The 24,905-nt window shown below is 31.3% G+C and overlaps 1 protein-coding gene and 1 long non-coding RNA gene across 22 annotated transcripts; both read left to right on the forward strand.

Moving 5' to 3' along the window:
- Positions 1–188: 188 nt before the first annotated feature.
- On the forward strand, positions 189–23,762 carry LOC107992836 (endophilin-A). Of its 21 annotated transcripts, none has more exons than XM_017048921.3 (13): positions 189–309; positions 6,298–6,405; positions 13,248–13,316; positions 13,544–13,760; positions 14,107–14,240; positions 14,398–14,464; positions 15,187–15,249; positions 15,887–15,987; positions 16,068–16,171; positions 16,348–16,466; positions 17,232–17,324; positions 17,956–18,071; positions 18,240–23,762. In XM_017048921.3, the coding sequence occupies exons 2-13, from the start codon at positions 6,361–6,363 to the stop codon at positions 18,357–18,359; spliced, it is 1,248 nt and encodes a 415-aa protein (XP_016904410.1). In that variant the 5' UTR covers positions 189–309; positions 6,298–6,360; the 3' UTR covers positions 18,360–23,762. The 21 variants fall into 21 exon arrangements, with proteins under 21 accessions (XP_016904410.1, XP_061940769.1, XP_028520090.1 ...); XM_062084785.1 differs by having other exon boundaries at positions 15,902–15,987; positions 16,348–16,445; XM_062084770.1 differs by lacking the exon at positions 189–309 and adding an exon at positions 4,772–5,189 and having other exon boundaries at positions 15,902–15,987.
- On the forward strand, positions 14,511–15,157 carry LOC133667286 (uncharacterized). Its single transcript, XR_009832631.1, has 2 exons — positions 14,511–14,661; positions 14,763–15,157. It is a non-coding gene; the product is annotated as an uncharacterized LOC133667286 (long non-coding RNA).
- Positions 23,763–24,905: the final 1,143 nt, after the last annotated feature.

The following is a 24,905-nucleotide window of genomic DNA, read 5'->3' on the forward strand; positions in this document are numbered from 1 at the left end:
AGTATATAATGTAATTATTATCTATATTTTATTATATTTATTATTAAAATCATATTCAATATAAAAATCTAAAAATTTGAAATTTATAATTTATTTAAAAAATAATCACTAAATTTTATATTGCATGTAAAAATAAATATATGATAATTTTTCCCGCTTTCCGATGGTTATGATTTACATACTGTTAGAAGAGCAATCTAGCGTTACTCCTGGAAACTTCAAACAGCTGTCGTCTGTGTCAAATCATAGCAGGGGGTTTGTCCATTTGCAGTTTTAAACAATTTCCTGTTCTCACTAAATTGATATACGGTGAGTATTCTTAAACAAGTAATAACTATTATTTTTTTTAGAATTATTAATTTTTGTACTTTTTATAAAGAAACGTTTGAATAGATTCGTTTATTCAATACATAGATATACTGTATGTACATTCGATAGGTTTAATATTCTTGTTTGACATATTTGTTGAGTTTATTTGTTTTTGTGCATTTAATAAACAAAGGCATGTATAATTAAAGTGTGGTATTATATACTACGTACTTACAAATTACAAAATAAATATAAAGTAAAAACAAATGTTGAATTGACGCCATATTCATTTCTGGTTACTAACAGCAACATTTTGTGATTGGTGGCGCGATATCATTATTGTTATTTTTAAATTTCAGTAAAATATAATAATATAAATATTTAAAATTAAATGTTTAATATTAAAAAAGTTTATAATAGAAATTAGTATTTTTTTTTTAATTATATATTAATAAAGTCTTTATTTTTATTAAATATATAAAATATTATTATTCGTTACTTTGAAACAATTAATAATAATTCACACACACATATATATTTGTTAATAATGTTTAATTATAATAATTTATATATTAACAATGCATTAATATGAACACATATTAAGTAGACATATTAATATATATTAAAAATTTTTTTTTAATCGAAATACTTAATTTTTTTTTTTTTTTCATGAATTTTATATATATAATTTATCTATTTTTATGCATATTAATATCTATATTATTATATTATATATGTGTATATATATAATGCATAAAAGACAATGCAAAAAGATTAATGTAATAATGCAATAATGTAATTAGTAATATGATATATTTTATGTTAAATTATTATGTCGAAAAAAAATACAATTGAAATTAAATAACAAATGATTGATATGTTTATTATCTATATATTATATTTTTTTATAAAATTATAAGTAGATATAGTTTCTCTTGAAGTTATCTATAGATTTTTTTTACATAGATTTTTAATAAGTGATTAAATGATATTTATAAGTGATTTAATAAAAACGTGATATTTATTTTTAATCTGTATGTATATTTATTATAATATAATGTTTTTTATGTAAAAAATAATAGTGAGATTGTAATATAAAAAATGAAATAATATTAAAATAAAATATAGTCATAATAGATAGGTTAGTTTCTCTTGTATGTAAAAATTACTATTACTGACAATCAATTTTTACTCTAATTAAATAAGATGAATCTTTAATAAAATAATTTAATTAATTTATATGATTTATTATCAATTAATTTATATAATTTCTTCGTTTTAAAATTTATATTCTAATGAAATGAAAATGAAATATCAATTATTGATTGTTTCAATCATTTTTTTGTAACTTATATTTTTATTAAACTAAAGTAATAAAGTCATAATAATAAAACTAATTATTTATTTGTGATAGGAATGAATTTTCTCTTAAATAATTTAATAATAAAAATGTTGATATAGAACATGTAGAATGTTCTTAAAAATTTTTTACATTTTATTGCATTATCATTGTTTCTTTCTTTGTTTCGCAATTATTTTACAATTTATTTTATTTTATTATTTTTATATTATTTATATTATTTATTTTATAATTGACAACGAAAGAGTATAACAAAAAATGCGTTCATAAGAAAAATGAAAGTAAAAGTTGGCTTAACTTGGTAGATTAATGTCTCCTGCTGGACTATTATATATTTTTAGAAATATTTTCACGAAGTCTGTGTGGGGGTGGTTTATACAACGGATGTACACTCAGCTTATGGGGGGCGTACAAAGCGACAGAATGTTATCGAATGATAGCAGTACCATGACCTAATCATAATTCTCTGATAATTATTCACTGACAAATGTACAAAATTCACAGAATTTTAAAATTTCTCTATTTTTGATAGATTTTTTGTAGTAATATCATTTTAATGATTGATTTCTTCATCACTTTCAAATATATATATATTTAACTTGTTTCCAATTTTTTTAATATTTCCATATTTTTTTAATATGACTTTTAATATAACTTTATTTTTAAATAAAAATTTATTAAAAATTATTGTGAATTTTTTGGATTTATAATTATTTATTGTAAAATTTTAATTGCAAACAATATAAAATACAACAACATTAAAACTTAACAATAATAAAGATAATAAAATTAGAATTAAAAATTTATAAAGAGTTAAAGAGATAATAATTTTTATAAATAATATTACAAATAATGTTATATGAGAAAACTTCTAAACGTTTTAAAATATTTTAAATTTTAATTATTATTCATAAATGAAAAATAAGAAAAAACATAATGTTTTCATTTTATTGAAATTTGAATCTTGAAATAAAATTATTATTCTTAATCAATCAGAAAATTAATTCTTAATAAATCAGAAAAAACATGATGTTTTCATTCTATTGAAATTTGAATCTTAAAATAAAATTATTATTCTTAATCAATCAGAAAATTAATTCATTTATAAATATTCACATATAATTATTATAAAAATATTTATATACAATATCATGCCTTTTTTCTGCTATCTGGAGATAATGAGTTTTCAAATAATAAAAAATTTTTTCATGCCTCTTTCGTTACATTTAATACCGTGACCTTTTCATGCAAAATCCTTTGAATCTTTGTTCTCTCAGGTCAATTCTAGTTAAGAAACAATACATGATATACATTATTATAATATAAAAAAATTAAAAAAAAATTAACAAAATATATGCTATGAGATATAAATATAGTAGTGCGATTTTACAAAATTTTTTTTATTTTAAGAAATCATTTATGTACTTATAGTATTTTGAATTTTGTAAATTTTATAATATAATTTTACAAAAAAAATTATAAAATGATTTATTTACATAATTATTACTAAATATATTCAGATATAAACTAATTAAAGTTAAAAATAGAATTTGAAGAGAATGGCAAGAGTCCAAAAAAATGAAGATCAACTCTTTTGTCCTTGCAAACTTCTTACTTAATTTTACTCACAATTGACAAATTTAATAATATTTTTATACTTTTTCGTATTAATGTTATAGTAATTTCAATATATAATAAATTTTAAAAATATTTAATAAAAAAATTACCATTTCTTTACAATTAGAAGAATTTTATCGAGCAGAAACTGCATAGTGCGCAACTTTTTGCCAAGTTTCGCTATTTCTTCCTTGTTATTGATCGAGTTCTTCGAGATTTAATAATTAATGTATGATTTAAAAATTATTTAGTATATTTTAAATATCTTTGTTCTTTTTGTTAGTTTTTATCATTTAACAATAAAATATAATAATACATTTACCATACCAATAATAAGTGTTATAATTTAATATTGATATTCTCAATTCTTGAAATAAATTTGAAATGATTATAATAATTTTTATAATGATCAAATATATATATATATATATATTTAACAGAACTGATATAACATTCATTCATGAAAAAAATAATTTGCTGGAAATTATTTTATTTTTATTTATTACTATTTATTTATTCTAAATGTTTGTATTTTTCTTTTGTCTTATTTTTTTCTAAAATCAATACGATACAATCAATTTCAGAAAAAAAAAACAAATATTCATTTATGTTATTTAAATCAATATTTTCCTAGATCTAATATAATAATCATACTTTGCATGTTAGTAATATATCTATATATCTGTATATCTTATATCTAAAAGAGTAGGGGAAATAATTATTGAAATAGTTTTGTTGAAATGGAATAATATTCGAAGGTTTATTTTACGATCATGGTAATAATTTTTATTTTTTTTATCTTTTTGTTTCTCTAATATCCAATACTGTGATAATATAATTAACGCGTTAACGTGTTATCATTTGTTTCATCGCTATAGTCGAAGTTTCAACATCATTAAATATATAACGTAGTTTAATCCAAACCCTTCCTTTATTATTCCAAGCGTTAACTCCGTGGAAATATTGTTTCTTTCTTCTCGGCGATACTTTCCGCTACTTGACTCTGGTTGTCCCCCGAACGTACAAAAACGCGTGTGGACAAGTTCGCGAGAGGGTTGAGATTAGCCGGCGCGTGGGCGAGGGAAATCCAGTAGCGGCAGAAAAAGAAAGCAAGAAAGCGAAAGAAACAAGGGAAGGAGGGAGTGGAAGCGAGGAGTAAAAAGTGCGCGGCACACACTTGAAATCCGACCGGGAACCTAGGAAAATTCAGAGTGAGAGAAAACAGAGTGAAGAAAGGAATGAAAAGGGAATAAGGGAAAGTGTAGTGTGAATATAAGAGAGCTTGGAACATTTACGGGCAAAGTGGAGGTAGGGATCGCGAAGGAGAAAAGAGTGCAGTAGAGGAAGGGGGGAGGAGGGGGAATATGAACGATGGAAGCGTTCAGTGGCAAAAAGTTGAACAGAGACTCGGGAAGGGAAGGATGGGAGCGCGAAAGAGAAAGATGAACGAAGGGAAAGGAGAGAGAGAGCGATGCGACGAAGGTAGGGGAAGTTGGCGAGGAAGCAAGAAGGAGAAAGGCAAATGGAGAGAGAGGAAGATTATACTATATTCTACTATGTTGGTCGGAGCGAGCGAAAGGGAGCACGGTGGGAGGATAAGGATGGAGTGGATGCCGGGTATCGATCGGTCGGGCTGAAAACTACCCTTCGAGGAAGAGGCGCAGTGTGCAAAACCGACCACGTACGAGTCGGTGGTGCTCGTGGTGCTCGCGGTCCACGCGGATCTCTACGCTCTCTCTAACTCTTAGACTTTTTCCCACTTGCGTGTGCCTCGCACGACCGCGATTGTCGTTCGGTATTCCCACAATTCGGTGGGATTACCGGTGCGCTACGAGGCAACCGATTGCCACGATTTTAACGAGGGTGCTATAAGGACGTGCCGTTTCGATCATTAACTCTAGAGGTGAGAGATCTACTCTATCGTTGCATCTGTATCTGTTAACGATTCCTCTCTTCTCGATAGATTTGATTTATTCCATTAAACCGTGTGCGTACATCTATTCGATACATGCTTATGCATATTGTTTTTAATTTGCGATATTTGTAAAAAATGAGGGAATCTTATCGGATACCGGATCGTCAGAATTTTCTTTTAATTTTCCAAATTAAAGAAAGGAAACTAGCGTTGTGTTTGATAAATACGAGTATACATTCTTTTTTTTTTTTTTTTACGTTTTTAACATTCACAAAGAAAAGGAGAGAATAGGAACGGCGCTGGTATCACCAGGTCAATTGGAACAGAATTTCGACATTATTGTGTGCAGCAATTGTATCGTTCTTTGTTTATCGATGTTACACCATTACCAGCCTTTATTAGCTTGTTATTAAGTACATAGAACCATTTTTCCCTCCGTGTAACCTTTGCCCTTATTCGTACGACACTTGTTCTCTTACCGCTCTCTTCTCTTCTCGAAGGAGCCGCGCGGCTTATTAAGAGGGACGGCATTCGTTAATTTCTCTTTATGAGCGTGACACTCTATTTTTGGAGCCAAGTCGTCTTTGTTCCGCGATGGAATGAATATACGTAAGAATATAACGTACGTATAAGAAGGGAGCGTAGTCAGTCGAGAAAGGAAAAGATGTATGATGTAATTTTCTATGAGTAAGCCGGACTCTTGTTGGTATTGGTACATCAGTATATACAGTCGTTTTCATCTGTGAAATTGGCGAAATTATCGCAAGTAGGTTTCTGTCCGTCATATAAATATATATATATATGCATACGTATCACATACGTGCGTAGATACTGAAATATCGGAAAGGATTAAACATTGACCGTGTGTGTACGTGAGTCGGCGATTATTACATCAGAAGTAAGTCATGATGCTGGAAAACGTGGTCGATCGATAACATTGAAAATCATCCGTCCGTGGATGGCCGGATCTGGCGAGCAGCCAACCGGCCAGTCATAAATTCAAACCCTTTCTTTGTTTTTCGAAAATTTGCCCCGATCGTTTCACTACACGCATCGATTATATAGTATTTTTTTTCTTTTTTTCTTTTATTTCCAGGTTCTCTCTTCTTCTCGTGTTTCTGTCCAGAGGCAAGCCAGAAGTGTTACCACCACCAGCACCATGGCGTTCGCGGGTTTGAAGAAACAGATTAACAAAGCCAATCAGGTGAGTTTATATGTTTTTATCTTATATTTATAAGATTGTTTTATTTATGTATAAATAAAATGTCACTATGTATATATACATTACTATTTTATCATAAAATTATCGTACGATAATCAACGTTCGTAATCGGCCTTCTCTTATCGACGCTCGTTTATCAATATGTCATATAAGCGCAATTTTTTTTTTTTCTTTCTCACGACAGAATACCCAACGATCACAAAACTTTACTCCTACGATTCTATTTCAAGTTTATTCGCAATTCCTCGCGTTATGAAAATGAGACGAGCCAATCGTACCGTTACATTAATATAATCAACAGTTTTCGTTTCGATGCGTTTCTTTGGCTCATCATTGGTGTTCCATTCAGGACACGGTGGAGTTTCGTATTCGAGGAAAACGATTCGTATCGGTCGACTCGGTTTATTCGGGCAAAAGTAGAGTGGAGGGGGGAGATAGAGGAAGAGAAGAGGGTGGTGGTGGAAAAAGATGAAACTGTCAGGAATGTAGCACGATCCACGTTGCCTTTTCCACGATTGAATATCGCGATCCAACTTTTTGACCCGGTTTTAAGGCTACCCTCTGGCGGAAATCTCCTACTTCCACCACCACCATCATCAGGAATCGCGTTGTAATTCGCTGCCGGCGACCGCGATTGCCGATAGATCCTCGAAACTCGGCCGATATTCAACGTTTCTTTTTCATAATGTAATTACGATATGCTACAGGCTGTAGAATCGTGTTACACCCACGCACGGTTAACTGACCGAGATTCGCCAAGTTTTTCGAGGCCAGATTTTTAAGCTTACCTCGCTACAGGGGGAATCACGATTCTCCTCTTTGTAATCGTGGATATTTTGCCGAGTTTTACTGGGTCATGCCACCATTTCAACCGTTTTATTCCACCGTTTGATAAATCATTGATGAATGCTCGCATCGAATACTTTTCGTTTCTTCCATTTATCGTGAAATCTCGATTGCATTAATATCGTTAGGATTATATTATTAAAGGAAAATACTTGTGCATGGAATATTCTTCTATGACGAAATTTTGATTGGGTTTCACAATTTGATAAATCATTAATCTTGGGAATCTTGCGCACCGTTTGAAGAGATCTGTGAGGAAATACTTTCTCTTTCCTTTTTTTTAAAAAATTATCGAATTTCGTCGATGATTGATTTTATATCATCGTTAATCGACACGACGATTGCGTAAAATTTTATTATTTAAAATTCGATGGAAATGGAACAATTTTAATTCTGAAAATTTGTTAAATTTAAAGAAATTGATAATATAAATATAGTTAGAAATGATCTAACTCGTGCTGTACGGTAATGACGGTATCGAGGAAAATGTGATATAACAATATTGGAGAAATTTTTCAATTAAAAATGATTTAAAATTTTTACTTAACTTTCTATTGACTTTCTAATTATTTGAATTTAATATTTGACGAAATTATATAATTTATATTTATAATTACAAATAACGTGAATTTTAGTATCGAACCATGTAATAGATTGGCGATTTTAGTAAAGATGTACGCATGGCTCGTGAGTGATAAGGATTATACAATGCAACAAACTTTCATCTTATGTAATTATTGAAGTGCGAATTGATCGTAATGCGGTAACCAACCTGCAGAGATAGATTTTTAAAATGCACTATTGAGGTTTCAAATGTAGGTTCCAGTGGTATTTTTCGTTTCAATTTTAAATACAGATATATTTATTTTAGAAGCGATTTCTATCATTTTAATAAATTCATCAATCTGCAAATCAAATTTATTTTTGATAAAAAAAAAAAAATTCGAGCAATCTATATAGATTAAGAAATGGCGCAAATATAGAATGATAAATAGCACAATGAACGAGCATTATGGAACAATCCATATCGTACCTCTAATGATCAATTTACCAGTATCCTAAACTGTTTATCCGTTCTTGTCGATAATTAGTTTTAGATACTGTTACACGGAGTTTTATCGTGGAACAATGCTGTGCTTTCATATTATGTTCGTTGAAATATTTGTGTGATAAAACATTTTGCGAAAGTATTTTAATTAAAAAACAAAAAAAAAAAAAAGAAATTTTTTTTTTTTATTTTAACATATATATATGTACATATATACGTTAATAAAATTTTAAATTAGAAAGTAATCTTGGATAAAAATCTATTTATATCATTTTATATAACGTTATATATTCAAAATTAAAATTGTGAATGAATTTTTATATATATGCAAAATTATTATGTAAATTATATAAACTTTTATCATAATTTTCCATTATAATAATGAAATGATTAAAAAATATTTAAAATATGAAAAAGAACTAAGGTTGCATATTTTAGATATATCAATATTTTCGTATATTATTATTAAATGATAAAAATAATTAGTAAATCTTATTCCAAATGTATAAACATTTTTCCTGATTGAAACTCAATAGATTGATCTGAAATGAAATATTTGTTTTTCTCGATAAAGCTTAATTTGTCAAGTTTATTATTATCGATAACGAGTTATGCTCGTCCTTCTCTCGATAAAGTTCTTCTCTCTCTCTCTCTCTCTTTCTCTCTCTCAGTTTTCTCAAGCAATTATAATGTTTCTTTACTTATGCTGATTTTATATTCATCGAGGATCAAAATTAATATATATATATATTTGAGTTAATTTAATCTTGAATATCGATTTCTTTGTTATTCCATTCAAATATTGCACTCGAATATGTTCCAGATTTATTATACTAATTTTTTTTTTTTACATAAGTATATATCAATAATTTAATTCGTTAAATATTTCGTTTATAAATATATCTAGTTATTCAAATTACAAAACGAATATCATTTCAAATATTCAAATGAAAAGTTCAATATTATTTTTTGCAGAATATTTTTCACGTCAAATAATTATTATTCATCTTACATTGTAGCTTTGGCTCGATACAATTTTTAAATGGAATAGCAAACAATAGCTGTATCACACTATTATAATTAACTTTATCAATTGTGAAAATAATTTGAAAACAATTTCAAAAATAATCATACTTGCTTATCGATTTCTCTGTCCATCCAGCATAATTATTACCAAAACTTCCTCTACCACATTTAATTAGAAACAATTCCCGATTACGTATCGATTGACGTTCCAACCATTACTACGGTGTTCTGACCCGAGAACAGAGGTCTCGTTTGCCTCAATGTGCCTCGAGTGGAACAATTAATTCCTATTTCGGCTGACACTTGTTTCAATCCGAGATGGATTCTTAAAATAGTTTCTGAAAAGTTAAAAATAGATAGAAGAATTGTTAAAATATACACGATTTTAGTGTTAATCCCCGCCCCTCCCTCCTTCTCTGACAGATGTTATTTTAAGTCAAAGACTCGATACTAAAATCAATGTATATTTGATTTATCCATTAACTTAAAATAACATCTTATCCGTAAGTTTCTTTTAAGATATCTCATAAAAAATTTGGGGACAGTTTTATATAATTTTACAAATTATTTATTTGTGATTTCAATTTTCATTTTCACAACATTATTAATAACTTTGAATATTCTTATCCTATTACTATTTTATTAATTACCATTTTATCTTTGATTGATTCATATGGGAAATTTTGAAGTCAAGTAATATTAATCTGTCATTTGAATTATAGAATAAATGATTAATGACCGAAGCAGAGTTATTTCAACTGTTTTCAAATTACACAGAGCAAGAATCTAATGTAAATATAATTTTATCTTATCAAAAATATCGAATAAGGAAATCATACTATTATTTTTACTCTTATATACGTAGTTACAGGATAACGTTAGACTTATATAATTTTCGATAATTTCATATCTATTTATCATCCCGAATTAATTAATCATCCTGAATTTCGTTCTATAAAATTTCTTGCCGCAAAATTACCAATCATTCTCTATGCTCGACGTATCGCAGAAATTATTTTGACTTTTCGAGATGCAATAGTGAAATATCAACTACGTTATCATTGTTATATAAATTTATTACAAATTAGAAAACAAATTTTGATCAAATCGTAGATATCGTCCTCCCTAACCATTCATCGTTTAATAAAAATATCTATCTAATTTAATTATTTAATTCCTAACTATTTTTCTAACTACTTTTTTAAACCTAATCATATCGATGATTTTCGATCTGCGCCTGTATCCAGACACGAAAAAAAATTATTCGATTATTCGATCTCACCTGTTTCGCGATAATAATTGGTTATCGGCAGTGGCACAATGGGTTTGACGAGCAATTTCATCCGCGCGTTTGGCCGTCGTAACGTTACCTACAATCGGTGCATAAATTCGAATGAAACGGCACGTGACGTTGCAAGTACCGGATGTGGGTCAGATTTACTCTAGGACGACGTGTAATCGGCAACGCTACCTATGTTCCTGCGTGCGGTACCGGCTCTACAAGTGGGTCAATGTTAAATATAGGTCACGGTCGAACAGGAACTTTATCAAATAATCGTGTTGCTTGGCTTTTGCAGTTTTCAAGGATCACGGTATATTGTTGCTCCGGCTCCGTGCTTCGATATCGATGATGCGATTATTACAGAATAATACCGCAATTGAATATGAATTTTTTTTTTCTTTTTCAAACGAATCTTTTTACAAAGTCTTTTTACAAAACCATCGGATATTGCCTCCCCACGATACGGGGAAGGGAAGAGATGGTGGATTCTTTCGACAATTTTTTATTTTTTTTTATTTTACGTTAAATTATTCGATGAATAGTTTTAAGTTTAACTTTGATTTTGTGTTCGATGAAATTGAACGTATATCTGGATTGTGTTGAAAAGAAAAGTTTTCTTAAAGAGAAATCCATCGATTGGTCTTCACGATGATCCCGTTTTTTGTGTATATTTTTATGAAGAAATCTTTCCTAGGAAAGTACACGTACGCAATTATTTAAAAGATCCTGATACTAATCCATTGTCTGTAGAAGTAAATGAAAATAACGATAATTGATTCGCGGCAGATGTAAACAGATATGAAAAGAGAGAATGATCGTAGATGATTCACGATAGGGAATTTGTTATTATTATGTAAATGAATTGCTTTTCGTTTCGCGTTATATTGTTATTGTGGATGATTCATCCTCTTTGGGAGGAGATGTCTACGATATTGCGCTCGTAATAATTGCGAAAGGGTGCGTGGTATAATGCTTGCAATTCTCATTCATACTTGGATAACGTTTTCATTGAAATTGTTCGCGTGTTTCTTCCAATGAGAAGAATTGAGATTCGTCGTATTTCCTATTCGTGCATGTTTTGTGTAAACGATGAACAGCTACAAAGCGATTTTTATTAAGAGAATCGAAATTTTAACGTTCTTTTTGCTCTTTTAAATGAAGAAATAACTACTAATTATTACATCGTGAAATTTATACTCCAGTTACGCATATAAATATCGCAAGGAAGAATAAATAAAAATAAAAACGAATAATGGAATGTAAAATTCATAATATTGGAAATATCCATTTCTATTGTGTGTACTTTACGTTTTATTCTTATTTATTTTAATTCGATTAAAAGGATGAAATTATGTTTAATTGGATTTTTTTTTTTTTACAATTCTTTATTTCAAGTTTACGTAATATAAAGCATATCCAGAAAGAATTCTCGCATTTTCCATTATACTCCGCTCTTTGGCGATTCGACACGATTTTATTTTCATTGGATTTGCAAAATTAAATTTATCAACCATCACGCTATTTCTCTAATCTCCTATTCTGTTCTCTCGTTTAATTTCTTACTTTTTCTTTTTATCCATCGTATACTCTTAAATTTCTTCTGTGTATCGTAACAGTCGTCAGACGATCATTGAATGTATAATTCACAGTTTCTTTTCACATTTATTGGCAAAATTTCAGAGGCGCATTACTTCACATCGAAATTCACTGGGAATATTATCGATCCGGAGGAGGGGAGAGGGAAAGGGTATCCTTTCTGCCACTGGCATTTTCTCCCCTTTTCAAACATCTCGCCGCCCGTATCCTTTGCCCTCAACTCTGACCCTCACGGATATTTCTCGACCGTAGGAAATCTCGTTTCGTCTTTCAAGATGATCTCGCTTTACGAGCAATTAACTGACATCGACCAATCGACTACCATCCCTACATATATATATATATATGTGTACCTTTGAGATTTTTATGATATCTTCTCTCTTTATAGGGATGCAACGGGACAATTTCCGGTTTATCTAACTATAGAGTGGATATTTTTCTTAATGGCTCGATAAATGGGATTTATCATTTTTTTTTTAAATTGGAACTGATAAAATTCACACAAAGAAGAGTTAGATCACAAATTGGATAAAAAAAAGAGATTGTTCGTTCTTATGAATGAATTGAAGAAAAAAAAAATATATTGACGATATTAATTCTCGAAGGAGAAGATTATAGTTGATCGAATTGAATGGATATTTAAAATATCATCATTATAATTTCAGAAATTTATCATTCTGAAAATCGTGTTGATCCATGTAACTTACGATTTTTAATTTATGCAAAATAAATTCTACTTATTTCGTCTTTCGAAGTAACGAGTAGTTTAGAAGATAATTATACGTTGAAAGTTTCAAAATGGAGCGCTTTTGTGTATCAATTTATCATTATAGAGTATATTTAATTTTCAATCCCTCGAAACGACTTTGACCCCGATTAAAGGCAGCGAAAATATGTGGAATTTAAAAAGAATGATACAAAAAAAAAAGAAAACGAATCGAGGAATAAACTACTTTTTCTAAAATTTTTCTATCACCTATTTCTCTCGTGGATTTTATCGTTTGATCAACTTTTATTTTTTTTCAGTATATGACTGAGAAGATGGGCGGAGCTGAAGGAACCAAGCTCGACGTCGACTTTATGGATATGGAGAGGGTGAGTATGTGTTTCTACGCTTTTAAGGTTTCCACGAAGTGTTCCTGTTTCATTCATTTAACCTTGAATCGATTTTCCGATCGTTTCATGAAATTTCGTTGTTGCTTGAATCCCTTATTACTCGAAACTTACGGGCGAGGAAGCTGGAGAGAAAAGAAATAAAAATAAATATTGTATTATCTGGATGGAACTAACTAATGTACAGGGTGGTAAAACTTTGATCGTAGAAAACGGACGTCACGTACGAGCTGGTGGAGGAGTTACAAATGAAAACGAAAGAGTTCCTTCAGCCAAATCCCACAGCAAGAGCGAAGATGGCCGCGGTCAAGGGCATCAGCAAGCTCAGCGGTCAAGCGAAAGCCTCGACTTACCCCCAGCCAGAAGGTGTTCTCGGCGATTGTATGCTTACTTATGGAAAGAAACTAGGGGAGGATAGTATTTTCGGTACGTTCGTTTGAAATTCAGACCTGGCTTTATACATTCAGATGCTTCGAGCCACGGTTTTTTGAAAAATAACGTAACGTCGAATTATTTTGAATAATTCTCAGGTATAAAAAAAATATCCTATATTCGAAGATACAAATAGTTCTAGATCTACTCGATATAAATAATTTGAAGATTTTTCGTTATCGATAATATCTTTTTACCTTTGCTCTAACTTTAGAAGATTTACGTTCACCGATACAAGTTGCAACTTCTTGCAAAGCAACCGGCAAAGTAGACGCATAAGTATGTATCTAAACGCTGACGAAGATTCGGCTCATTTATCTTTTCTAATTCCTGTTTACAGCTCAGGCACTCATTGAAATGGGCGAGGCGATGAAGCAGATGGCAGACGTGAAATATTCGTTGGACGACAACATTAAACAAAACTTCCTGGAGCCTCTGCACCATTTGCAGACTAAAGACCTGAAAGAAGTGATGGTAGGCTGGTGGTGGTTATTAAAAAAAAGTTCCCTTTCTTCTGCTCCGTGGAGTAGCGCTGTCCCAGTTTAACGCGACAAGAATACGACGGGACCAGAAGGAAGGAAAGGGAGAGAATATTCGTGAATGGAACTGATATATAACCTTTTGTTTTCAGCATCACCGGAAAAAACTTCAGGGACGAAGGCTGGACTTCGATTGCAAGAGAAGACGTCAAGCGAAAGGTATACTTGGCCGCGAGTTGACTTTATCTCTCCGCGACGTTTATTGATTTATTTAAGCACAACACGTTGGGGCCGTATACATTGCGTCCTTGCAACGAACACGAAAACTCGACGCGTGCCCGTTTGCAATTATACACATATACGTATATATTCGTGTCTTTCCGTATTACGAAGATAATTCGTCAAATTAGAGAAAGGTATCGCGTAAAAAGAAAGAAATGTTGTTCCATCCAATGATATTACACGCGTTCTTCCTTTGTTTGTAATTCTCTATTTACGAGTCTCTTTTATTTTACAGGCATTCCATTCGCATGTTCTGCTGCATGTGCACGTTATCATAGATTAATTATATTATTGATTATATATAGTTGATGGATATCATCGTAAAAATAATTTTTTATTTTATCAGGTGGCACGTTTCGTTTATAGGTTAGAAATTTTTACCATTGGGTACAATTTGAAGAATATTGAACTTAATCTTTTCAATTTTTCTTTTAAATTTAAGTAATTGGATTTTAAACGATGTTTTTGTTACGTATAAATTCATATGGAACAGATGAAATATTTTTGATATTACACTCAGATTATAATTTTATTCATTGTAGATGATTTAATGTAAAATATTGATTATCAGAATTTTAATTTTTTGTTTTGTATAAAAAGCAAAGATAAACATTTTTCATTTTTCGTTCATTTATCTGCATATTCTTATTAATTATTAGCCGGAAAAAGATCTAGCAGTCCTCATTTTGGAAGTCCAGCGAAAAGTTCATCACCGTACGCTGGTGCGTGATTTTTTCACGTACAATAATTAGTAAATTTTCCGTTTAGTTGCTTTATATAGTGATAGTCATAATTAAATTCAACATTTCAATTTCTTTTTAAATTTTTAAAAAATATATTTTTTAAATTCTCATTAATAGTAAATGCAATATAATAGTAAATAATAGTAAAAAAGTAGTTATGATTTTTTTAGAATAAATTTTTTTCTCAGAATACTTTTTTTCTTTTTTAGATTTTGATGTTTACATATATTTCTTTTTAAATAGATACATGTAATTTTACATCGTAGTAATACATGATTACATTAAATAATTCAAATTATATCATGAAAATACTAATAATAAATATATTAAACGTAGTATGTAAGAAGTATAATTATGTTCATATATGCATCAAAAGTATTGCGAATGTTGAATGCATTGTATTCAATATAGTTTATATAAAAATTTAATATTTGTACATGCTTGCGTTTAGAGAAGGAAGGAACTTGTACAACTAAAATTTAGGTTCACACGGTTTAATTTTGCTAGTATTTATTCTTTTTTATTTGTGCTATTTTATTATGTATCGAATTTAGGCATTGAAGCAACCCAGTAGTGCAATTTTTAATATTTTCACCGGCGCAAATTTTGCGAGCAGGTTCTCACGTTTCAGACGACGAGATTCGTCAAGCCGAGGAAAAATTTGCTGAAAGTCTCCACCTAGCACAATTGGGCATGTTCAATCTTTTGGAAAATGACGTGAGTGAAAAATAAATTGACAACATATTATTTTTCATTTTCATTTAAATGAATGTAAACATGAATTATTTTATTTTTAGGTAGAACAAGTGGCACAGTTGGCAACATTCAGTGAAGCTCTTCTGGAGTATCATCAACAGTGTACTGAAATTCTGAGAACATTAACAGAGACACTTTTAGAGAAGTATGTGTCAATTAACTAATGAATTGAATAAATTTATGTAATCTAAATTAGCTATAGACGTTATATGAATTCATTTTTTTCAATTTTTAGATTAAGAATTTACTATGAAACTATTTTTCATTTATTATTCATGTATATAATTATTTTATTTTTGATATTATTTTTAAAAATTATAGAAAAGACGAAGCGGCGAATAAACCAAAACTGGAATTTGTACCGAAAACATTGGCCGATTTGCACGTCGATGGATTACCTACATCGGATGCTATGAACGGTGGGAACTTCTCCCTCCATGGTAAAACACATTTCACACATACATATACGAAATAATGATACTTGCGGGTGGATTGGCTGTCTGTTTCTTGTTCCCTCTGTCATGCAACATCTCTCTACATGTTCTGCAACTATACACTATTGCCGTATACGTTGTCGTACTCTTTCCTGATTGAATTTCCCCTGCCATTTTTCTAGTTGTCAGATGGACATTAACTTTATTTAATCTTGTGCACTTAAAAAGATATATACACATACATTAACGTAATTAGGAACAATGTTTCATATAATGAAGATGACAGTAAAGTACAAAAGTTGACAAAAATCATATTTTAACTTCATTATGGAAGTTGATCAAAATAAAATTAAGATCAAACTAATTATACATGTTAGTGATCTTGTATATAATAACAATGTCTCATATTAACTTTGATGTTTAATGATAATTTTAATTTTTGTTTTTATTTTTATTTTTTTTTGTTTAAACTATTTGAAATGTAAAAAAGTTATTCAATTTAAAATAAAATCTCTATGCGTATTATCTATTTAACTCTTTAAATATATTTTATTTTATTTCTCTTTCAAATTAAACAAGTTTTACAAGGAATAACTTTTTTATATTTTCAATAATTTTAAAAGTAATTATATGTACACTTGTGAATTGTGTACATATTGATTTACGAACTGTTTTATTAAGTTCATCTCTAACACTTTCATACACGTTACTCGATTGTTGTGTGTGTATACTTTCGTATACTTGAATGTCTGTCCTTCTGACACGATGTAGGGGCAAGTCGAGCCGGGTCTCCAATTCATGTGGAGGGGAAGCGCTCGCAGCTCGAGCTATTTCCAGCAGGAAACCCGCCACAATCTGCCAATGGTAAATTTTGCATGGGGTTGGTTTTTCCTAGCGTAGGATTCGATCGATCAATTAATTATTCAATTTCGATTCTATCGCTTTTCGTGCACCGCAAACAGGGCAAGAAAGTAATTACTGTTTTGCCTTTTGTATATTATTGATGTATTCTAATTTAGCTATTTAAAACGATCATTTATTCGCATGCTTTGATCGTACTTTCTTTTTATGTGTGCTATCTTATATATTTTATACAAAAATATTGGTAATTAGCTAAGTGATTCACGATAAAATTTGAATATCACGTTATTATTTATTTTATTTTTTTAATGATACACGATGTTTATTAAATTATTAATTTATTCAGATATACGTTATATATATATATTCAAATATTAATGTGATTCGCTGTAATTGTAACATTGTAATTTTATTTAGATTTTAGTGAGCAGCAGCTGTTTAATTTAAGCGTCAAATATTACATTTAATTTTGCATTAAATATCTCATTTTGTTGAAGATAAAATTCGAATCATCGAGCAGATGTTTAAATACGTAGTGTTTTAATTTAAGCTATCGCAGCAAGCCTCATGTCTTGTTTCGTCTGTTGTATTTTTATTATAATTGTAAGCTAATTATGATTCTAATATTTTACAGCTTCTCCCTTACCATCTCCAAGCAAATCGCCAGCCAGGACTCCGATGACAAGACAACCATGTTGCACAGCTTTGTACGATTTCGAAGCAGAAAATCCTGGAGAACTCGGCTTCAAAGTAAATATAACGTATATTCCATTAAAATTTTGTCTATCGTTTCCATAATAATGTAAAGACACTTAAATTGAAATATCTTTGAGTTAAGATTCGAGCTATTAATTTCGCATATATAAATATATATTACAATCATTTTGAAGAAACTAACGTATCATGTATTGCTTTCAGGAGAACGATACGATCACTCTGACCAGGAAAATCGACGAAAATTGGTTCGAGGGTACCTTGAACGGTCGTACGGGTTATTTCCCAGTAACTTATGTGCAAGTCGTAGTGCCATTACCTTAAGGAGACGCAATGCGTCTCGTAACCAAAGACCCTGCATTCGTTCACCAGCGTTTACCATGAGAATTATTATCTTATGCTCCGAATAGCCTAAAAATCTCTTTCAAGACTACTCTCTATTGAAATTACTTACGTTAATGGTTCCCGCTTGTTCGAAACGGATGGATCTTCATGTTTTACTCTATTTACTTGTTTTATTTTATTTTATTTTTTTTTTCCCCTCTTGTCCCCGAGGATAGCTCTATACGCATGTTAATGTACATATATAATGTTATAGTGTCTTTTATCGACGTAAGGACCTTCGCGCGCGCAGATGCATATATTATATATATATATATAGGGTGTTCAAATATTCGCGAAACACTTTCAGATTTCGAAGAGGCCAGAGAACGAAACTAAAAAGAGAAAGTTGATGTGCAAAAATGTCGGTTTATAGATTTATTTGTTCGCGTTGGATAAAGATAGAGAGAGGCAGAGAGAGGTAGAGCTCGTTTCGCATCATTCAATGGGACGCATAAATTACTTATAACTTGACAAATAAATCGATAAATGAATAAAAATGAATCGACATTTTTATATATGAACTTTTCGTTCGTTTTTCGATCTTTAGATTTTTTTTGAAAGTGCCCTACGAATATATCAACATCTTAAATATTACACACGACTTACACACTATTGCGATTAAGTATGAATACACGTATACACGTATACACGAGAGATATTATACATGTACACACATATTATACGTCGTAAAGTACCTACGATGGCAGTCCACTGTCAAGGGCGGCTCTTTTCTCATTTTCTATTATCGTCTCATCATTCGTGTCATCTTTGAAACATTGTCCATTAGTTTCCACACCAACGTTTGATTGCACAAAGACGTCAGAGCGCCAAGACTGCATTGAAATTTTTTCCAAGGACGTTCGAAGTACTCTTTAACCTCAAGTGTTTCCCATTTATTGAAACGATCTATTTCAGTAATCATACTTATTCAGTAGTACGTAACAATCGTTGTGTCATTTTTATAGGTGGTGATGATCGAATCTACTCGGAATCAAGTTTTAAAGTTTCCGTTTCTCGCGAATAGAATTCCAAAACTTTCGAAACAATTTTCTTTTTTTACATTAATCGTTCTTTTATTTTCATCTTTTCATCTTTTACACGTTTGTTTTAAAATTTTCGTTAATTATTCCTCACGTTTTTCAAGCGCACTGTTATTGATACGGAGAGAAAGAGAGAAAGAGAGAGAGAGAGAGAGAGAGAAAGAGATAGAGCGCGTGAGAGGGAGAGTGAGAGAGAGAGAGAAAGAGATTATTCATTGAAATCATATTATCCGTTTTGCGTTGGTCCGCACGGCGCAGCGAAAAAGAAACCATACAAGTCGTATTATTAACGTATTCGTACGTTGTATAGTAATTCGTTTCCATTCCCTTGTCGTTTTTTCGACGTTTATCTCGTATCGTTTGTCGTTCTTTTTGATCATTTAGAAAGTGACCGAATAGAAATTTAGGATTTAATTTAAGTGATCTTCAAAATGGCGGCGAACCTCTTCCACGAAGTCGTCGATTATTAACAAGACGAATAATTAGAGATGATCCCCATTCGTGTTTTCCATTGTGACTATTTCGAGTTGATAAATGACGTGTAACAAACGTAATATTTAATTTAATCGGTTAATAATTAATTTAGAAATCCTTTATTTTCCTATCGTGATTATATATCGCTTTTCATCATTTTTTTTCTTTGTTTTATTTTTCTTTTTCTCCAATCGAATTCTTATTTATTCTTATTAAACGAATATTAAGGATAAATTGCCGATGAAAACGTGAAATCTTCGGAATGAAATAAAAATCTTTATCATAGAAATCCTTAGTACTTATTAATTGTGTTTGCGGTTAGAGATTTTTCGTTTCTATCTTGGACTTTGTACGAGAGTTCAACCGCCAGAACAATGAAAGTAATTAAGGAAATTGGTTATTTGTTGCCACGTGGATTTTAGGTAAATCTTCAAACAAAATATTTGCTAAGCATAATATTATGATAATGTTAGAGTATATAACTTACTTATTATATATAAAAAAAAAAATATATATATATATATATATATACACATATATATATATATGTTGTCGATGACGGCGACAACGGTGATGACTACGACGATGGCATTATTATTATTATTGATACTCGCATATTTTTCCATTTACTATTACGGTAAAATATTTACACGATGGAAAACGTTCTTGGCCTTACCTTACATTTCGAACCGTTCCAATGGCAGTTTCGTATAGTTGGTGTATTTTATGAATTAAACGCGGCACCCTTGGAACAACGTTGCAATACGAGTGGGTTTTACGATCATAAATTTATAATTAATATATACATACACACACACACACACATACTAGCAGCTCTATCTGTCATCTGTTAAGAAATTATTACGAAATTAATAAAATCAATATTGTTATATAACAATCGATATTATTTACAATTATCGATGTCGTATTAATTGTTCAGAAATTAGGAAGCCTTTTTCTATTTCTGCTTCTATATCTTATAGCTAAATGAACTTCCAGCTCGTAATGTTTTACTTTACGAGCGAAATTAGTAAAATACTCAAAAGAGAGAAAAAAGTTATATTATATTTTAATCTCTTTACGAGCCTGTCTTTCTAGCTTCTCACTCTCTCTGATCACACATCGAGCAGGGATGAGAGGAGGAATGCGGAGGAACTTGTTGTGTTGACCAGGGTTGATATTTAAATGTTAGGCATTCCCGTTCAATTATGATCTCAAGTAACGTACAAAACACTGTAATATATATTTTCTTTATTGTTAAACGATATACAAAAACATGTATATTTATTAAATTGGAACGTTGTTCTTGGCGCCGTTTTAAAAATTGTCAAGAATGAAACTTAGGATTGATTTGCCGCGAAAATGAAAATCGTTGCAAGTTATCAACCGGGGTATTCGATTGATAAACCGTTACTGCTGCTACCGTCATCAGCGTTCAGTCATTGCGAATACGAAACAGAAGAGGGAGAGAAAGAGAGAGAGAGAGAGAGAGAGAGAGAGAGAGAGAGAGAGAGAAAGTTTGAGGAGTTTAAAGAAGCAAGAGAAGAAGAGATACATTGATATAATTTTATCTATCGTATAATTCATTGTGAGGTGTATGAAAAACATTTTCCTGACAAAAAAAAAAAATTGAAGTGTTATCGATGTTGTGCAATATTAAAAGTTTAACGTCACGCTGTTTAAATGATCATGATCGCTGGATCAGTGTTTCTCAAAAGCACGATCGAATTGGAGAGGTATATTGAGGGTATGCCAAGAGTACGTCAAATTTCGTAGGAGGTATAAATAGAAATTTTACCACCACCTGGTTTTCCCATGTTGGATGTCGACGGCGTATTTTCGAAAAGGAAAATTGTCATGTATTTTTCTTCTTTCGAGCAATTTTTCGGGGAACAAAACTCTCGTTCTTTGTGATTTTATGACTTGGGGGCGGATCGACGCGAAGAAAGAACGTAATAATCGTAGGCGATTAGGTGCCATATGGAGGAACACACGAGGAGATATACTTCATAGACCGAAAATCGAAAAAAAAAAAAAATAATAATAATAACACGAAAACGTAACGAAGCCGATAGGAAAGAAGTAATAAGATCAATATGATTTTCGTAGCTCTATATATATATATATATATATACAGGTTGTGATAGCCTTATGTTCTTTCGAGCGTTAACCGTTGCTAGGAATTTCGTCAATTAATAAGAATTAACGAGGCGTGAGTTTCATCTTCCAAAGCATTGTCGAGAATCATTGAAAGAAGGGTATGCAATACAGTAATATACAATACTGAATAAGTATAATCAATCAACGGGTAATCAAAAGGGAAAATCGCGTGACGATTTTTGGGAGTCCTGTAACTTGCGTCCACGTGCAAACGATAGCAATATAAGTATCCTTTTGGAACGAGAGACATATCATCGAGATTATTTTTCTTGCAATTTTGAGAAACACTGTACTGGTACGTACAAAATATGTTTAAATAAGAGAGGGGGAAAAGGAAGAAGAAGAAGAAGAGGAAGAAGAGGAAGAAGAAGAAGAAAGAGAAGGAAAGAGAAGAAGAAGAACGAAAAAAGAAATCACGAGGGACTAATTCTCGTCGCGTGATATTTATTGTTGCCCTCGCGGACCTGTAACAGCGACCTCTGTCAACTATAAGAATATAATATGATCGACCGATCGTGAAGGAAACAAAAGAAGAACGAGATAAAACGAATAACTTAAAGGAAAAAAAAAACAAAAAAAAAACAAAAAAAAGAAAAAAACAAATCGGTATCTTACTCTATAAATGTTGGCTATTGTTAAATGTTGAATATTGTTCTGCGGAGTGCTTGCCTCCTTTTCGAACGATGAACCGACGTTACGAATTTTCGACCGAATCGACGATTTCAAGGATCATTACTTTGATTGATGTTTTTATTTCGTTTTTTTTTTTTTTAAATAATCGTTGTTGCCTTTCCTCTATTTCTTTTCCTTTTTTTTTTTTCTTAATTTTTATGAACGAACGAGCTTTTCACATGTTCCGTTTTATATATATATAAAATAATATTTCTCATAGAAATACGTTATTTATATTGTAGATAGATTTACTTTTTACTAAACGTATTTTTTTTAGTACACAATGGAAGGAAAAGAGAAGGTAATCGCTATACACGAGCGCGTAGAGTCTCGTTCGAAGCGACAAGCTCTCCGCATTTTAATTGTAATCTAACTATTTCGGGGTCTGACAGACGTCGAATCTATCGCTCCCCGCAATCACTGAGCATCCTTGGTCCGGAAGAATAGAATTACGGACGCTATTCCACCCTCCCTCCCCACCCGCCCCCTATGTATCGCTTATTATCTCGTTTCTTCTATAATACACGAAGCACACTTATTTTTTTTCCCTTCCTTTCGTGTTTCTCGTAATTCCTGCCCACTTATATTTTGTAAGCGTTAGAATGTCTGGAATCGATCGAGAAACCCAAGAGGAAGCGAGGATTATTAATTTTTCTTCCTTGATCATTGCACGCTTGTACTGCTCGGTTCTCGGTTTTTTCGATTTTTTTTCTTTTTTTTTTCCCCCTCTAATTCGATCTCTGTCCCCGTTCCGTTCCCTTCTTGATCCTTTGTTCCTGTTGTTCTTGACGAAACGCGAAGGGACGACCAGTGGATGCAACGCAGTGATACTTTCAGACAATACAATTACAATTAATTACACTTATATTATAATAAATTAATCTATTATTGAAACTCCGATCGAAGAAGAATATACGATATGTACTCGATATTCGGTCAATGCTAAATAATTATTATCACTATAATTAAGAAATAAAGTGTGCTCTATGTCATGCTACGTTCTCGTTTTCGACGTTCTTCTACTCCTTTCGTCACTTCCAATCTAAAATAACTTCGTCGCCCATCCGTGCAAAGTTCGATAAATACCAATAAATTAAATCGTTCTTTTAACTTGCCTCTGAATATTCAACCCTCGAGCTTCGTTCACACGAGTTTTCCAACTAACCGTCTCCCAGAAACGTCGATCGTAAAACACAAAGGAAGGCCCGCCTTAGTTCGGCTCAGGCGTGATTCAGCGGATCATTTGCAGAGTTAACCAACCCTGCGACATGATTTACCGAGCATACCAAGTTGCATCCATAATGCATATCTTCCCTTCCGTGGACATAATTGTATACGATATTACCCGGGGGAGCGGGCTTCTTCCCGGTAACAAGGCATACCATCAAACCTCGCCAGGGACCCTCGTAAAGCATGCTGCTCTCACCGCACGTGGCCACGCGCTGGCTCCTCGCGCCGCGAGATCGAGCCTCCATCCGCATCCGAGGATTGTTACGAACCCGCGCAGCCAACCCTCCCCACCTAACCGCGGAAAATATAGCTTTTTCATGCCCAATTACAGCGCTTGTTTCTCGTTATGGGACTTCTTTTTCTCCTTTCTTTTCCTTTTCTCCACGATGAAGATGGATCTTTGTATTTGGTGTTACGAGATTAATACTTTTTTTTATCGTTCGATTTGAATTTAATTCAAAAATTGAGAAAATAATTTAATCTCTTGTAATAGGAAGATAGGTAATTGAAAATTGGTAAAGTTTTTTTTTCCCTATTATTTCTTTAATTTGAAAGAGGTTAAATATTTTTGGAGAAATTTGAATTAGCAAATAATAAAACTAACTTTTCGGAGATGTTACGAATAATTTTAACATGGATAAGATGAAATTTCACTGTGGATGGATTAATTTTTTTAAAAGAAGAAAGAAAAAGGAAAGGAAAGGAAAAGTTTTTTACAAACATCGAGAAGAAATAGCCTTAATCGCATCGAGAAATTCAACGTAATGCGCTTCTTAAATCGAAAACGATTTTCACAACACAACTAAAATCCTACTGAATTTCTCCCCCTTTATTGTTCCTCTCTCTTTTGAGTTTAGAGAAATATTCGCGAGGAGACGTTTTTCTTCGAACGAAAAGTCGAATTACTTTC

This window comes from Apis cerana, linkage group LG1, assembly GCF_029169275.1.
Source record: "Apis cerana isolate GH-2021 linkage group LG1, AcerK_1.0, whole genome shotgun sequence".
NCBI classification, from domain to species: domain Eukaryota; kingdom Metazoa; phylum Arthropoda; class Insecta; order Hymenoptera; family Apidae; genus Apis; species Apis cerana.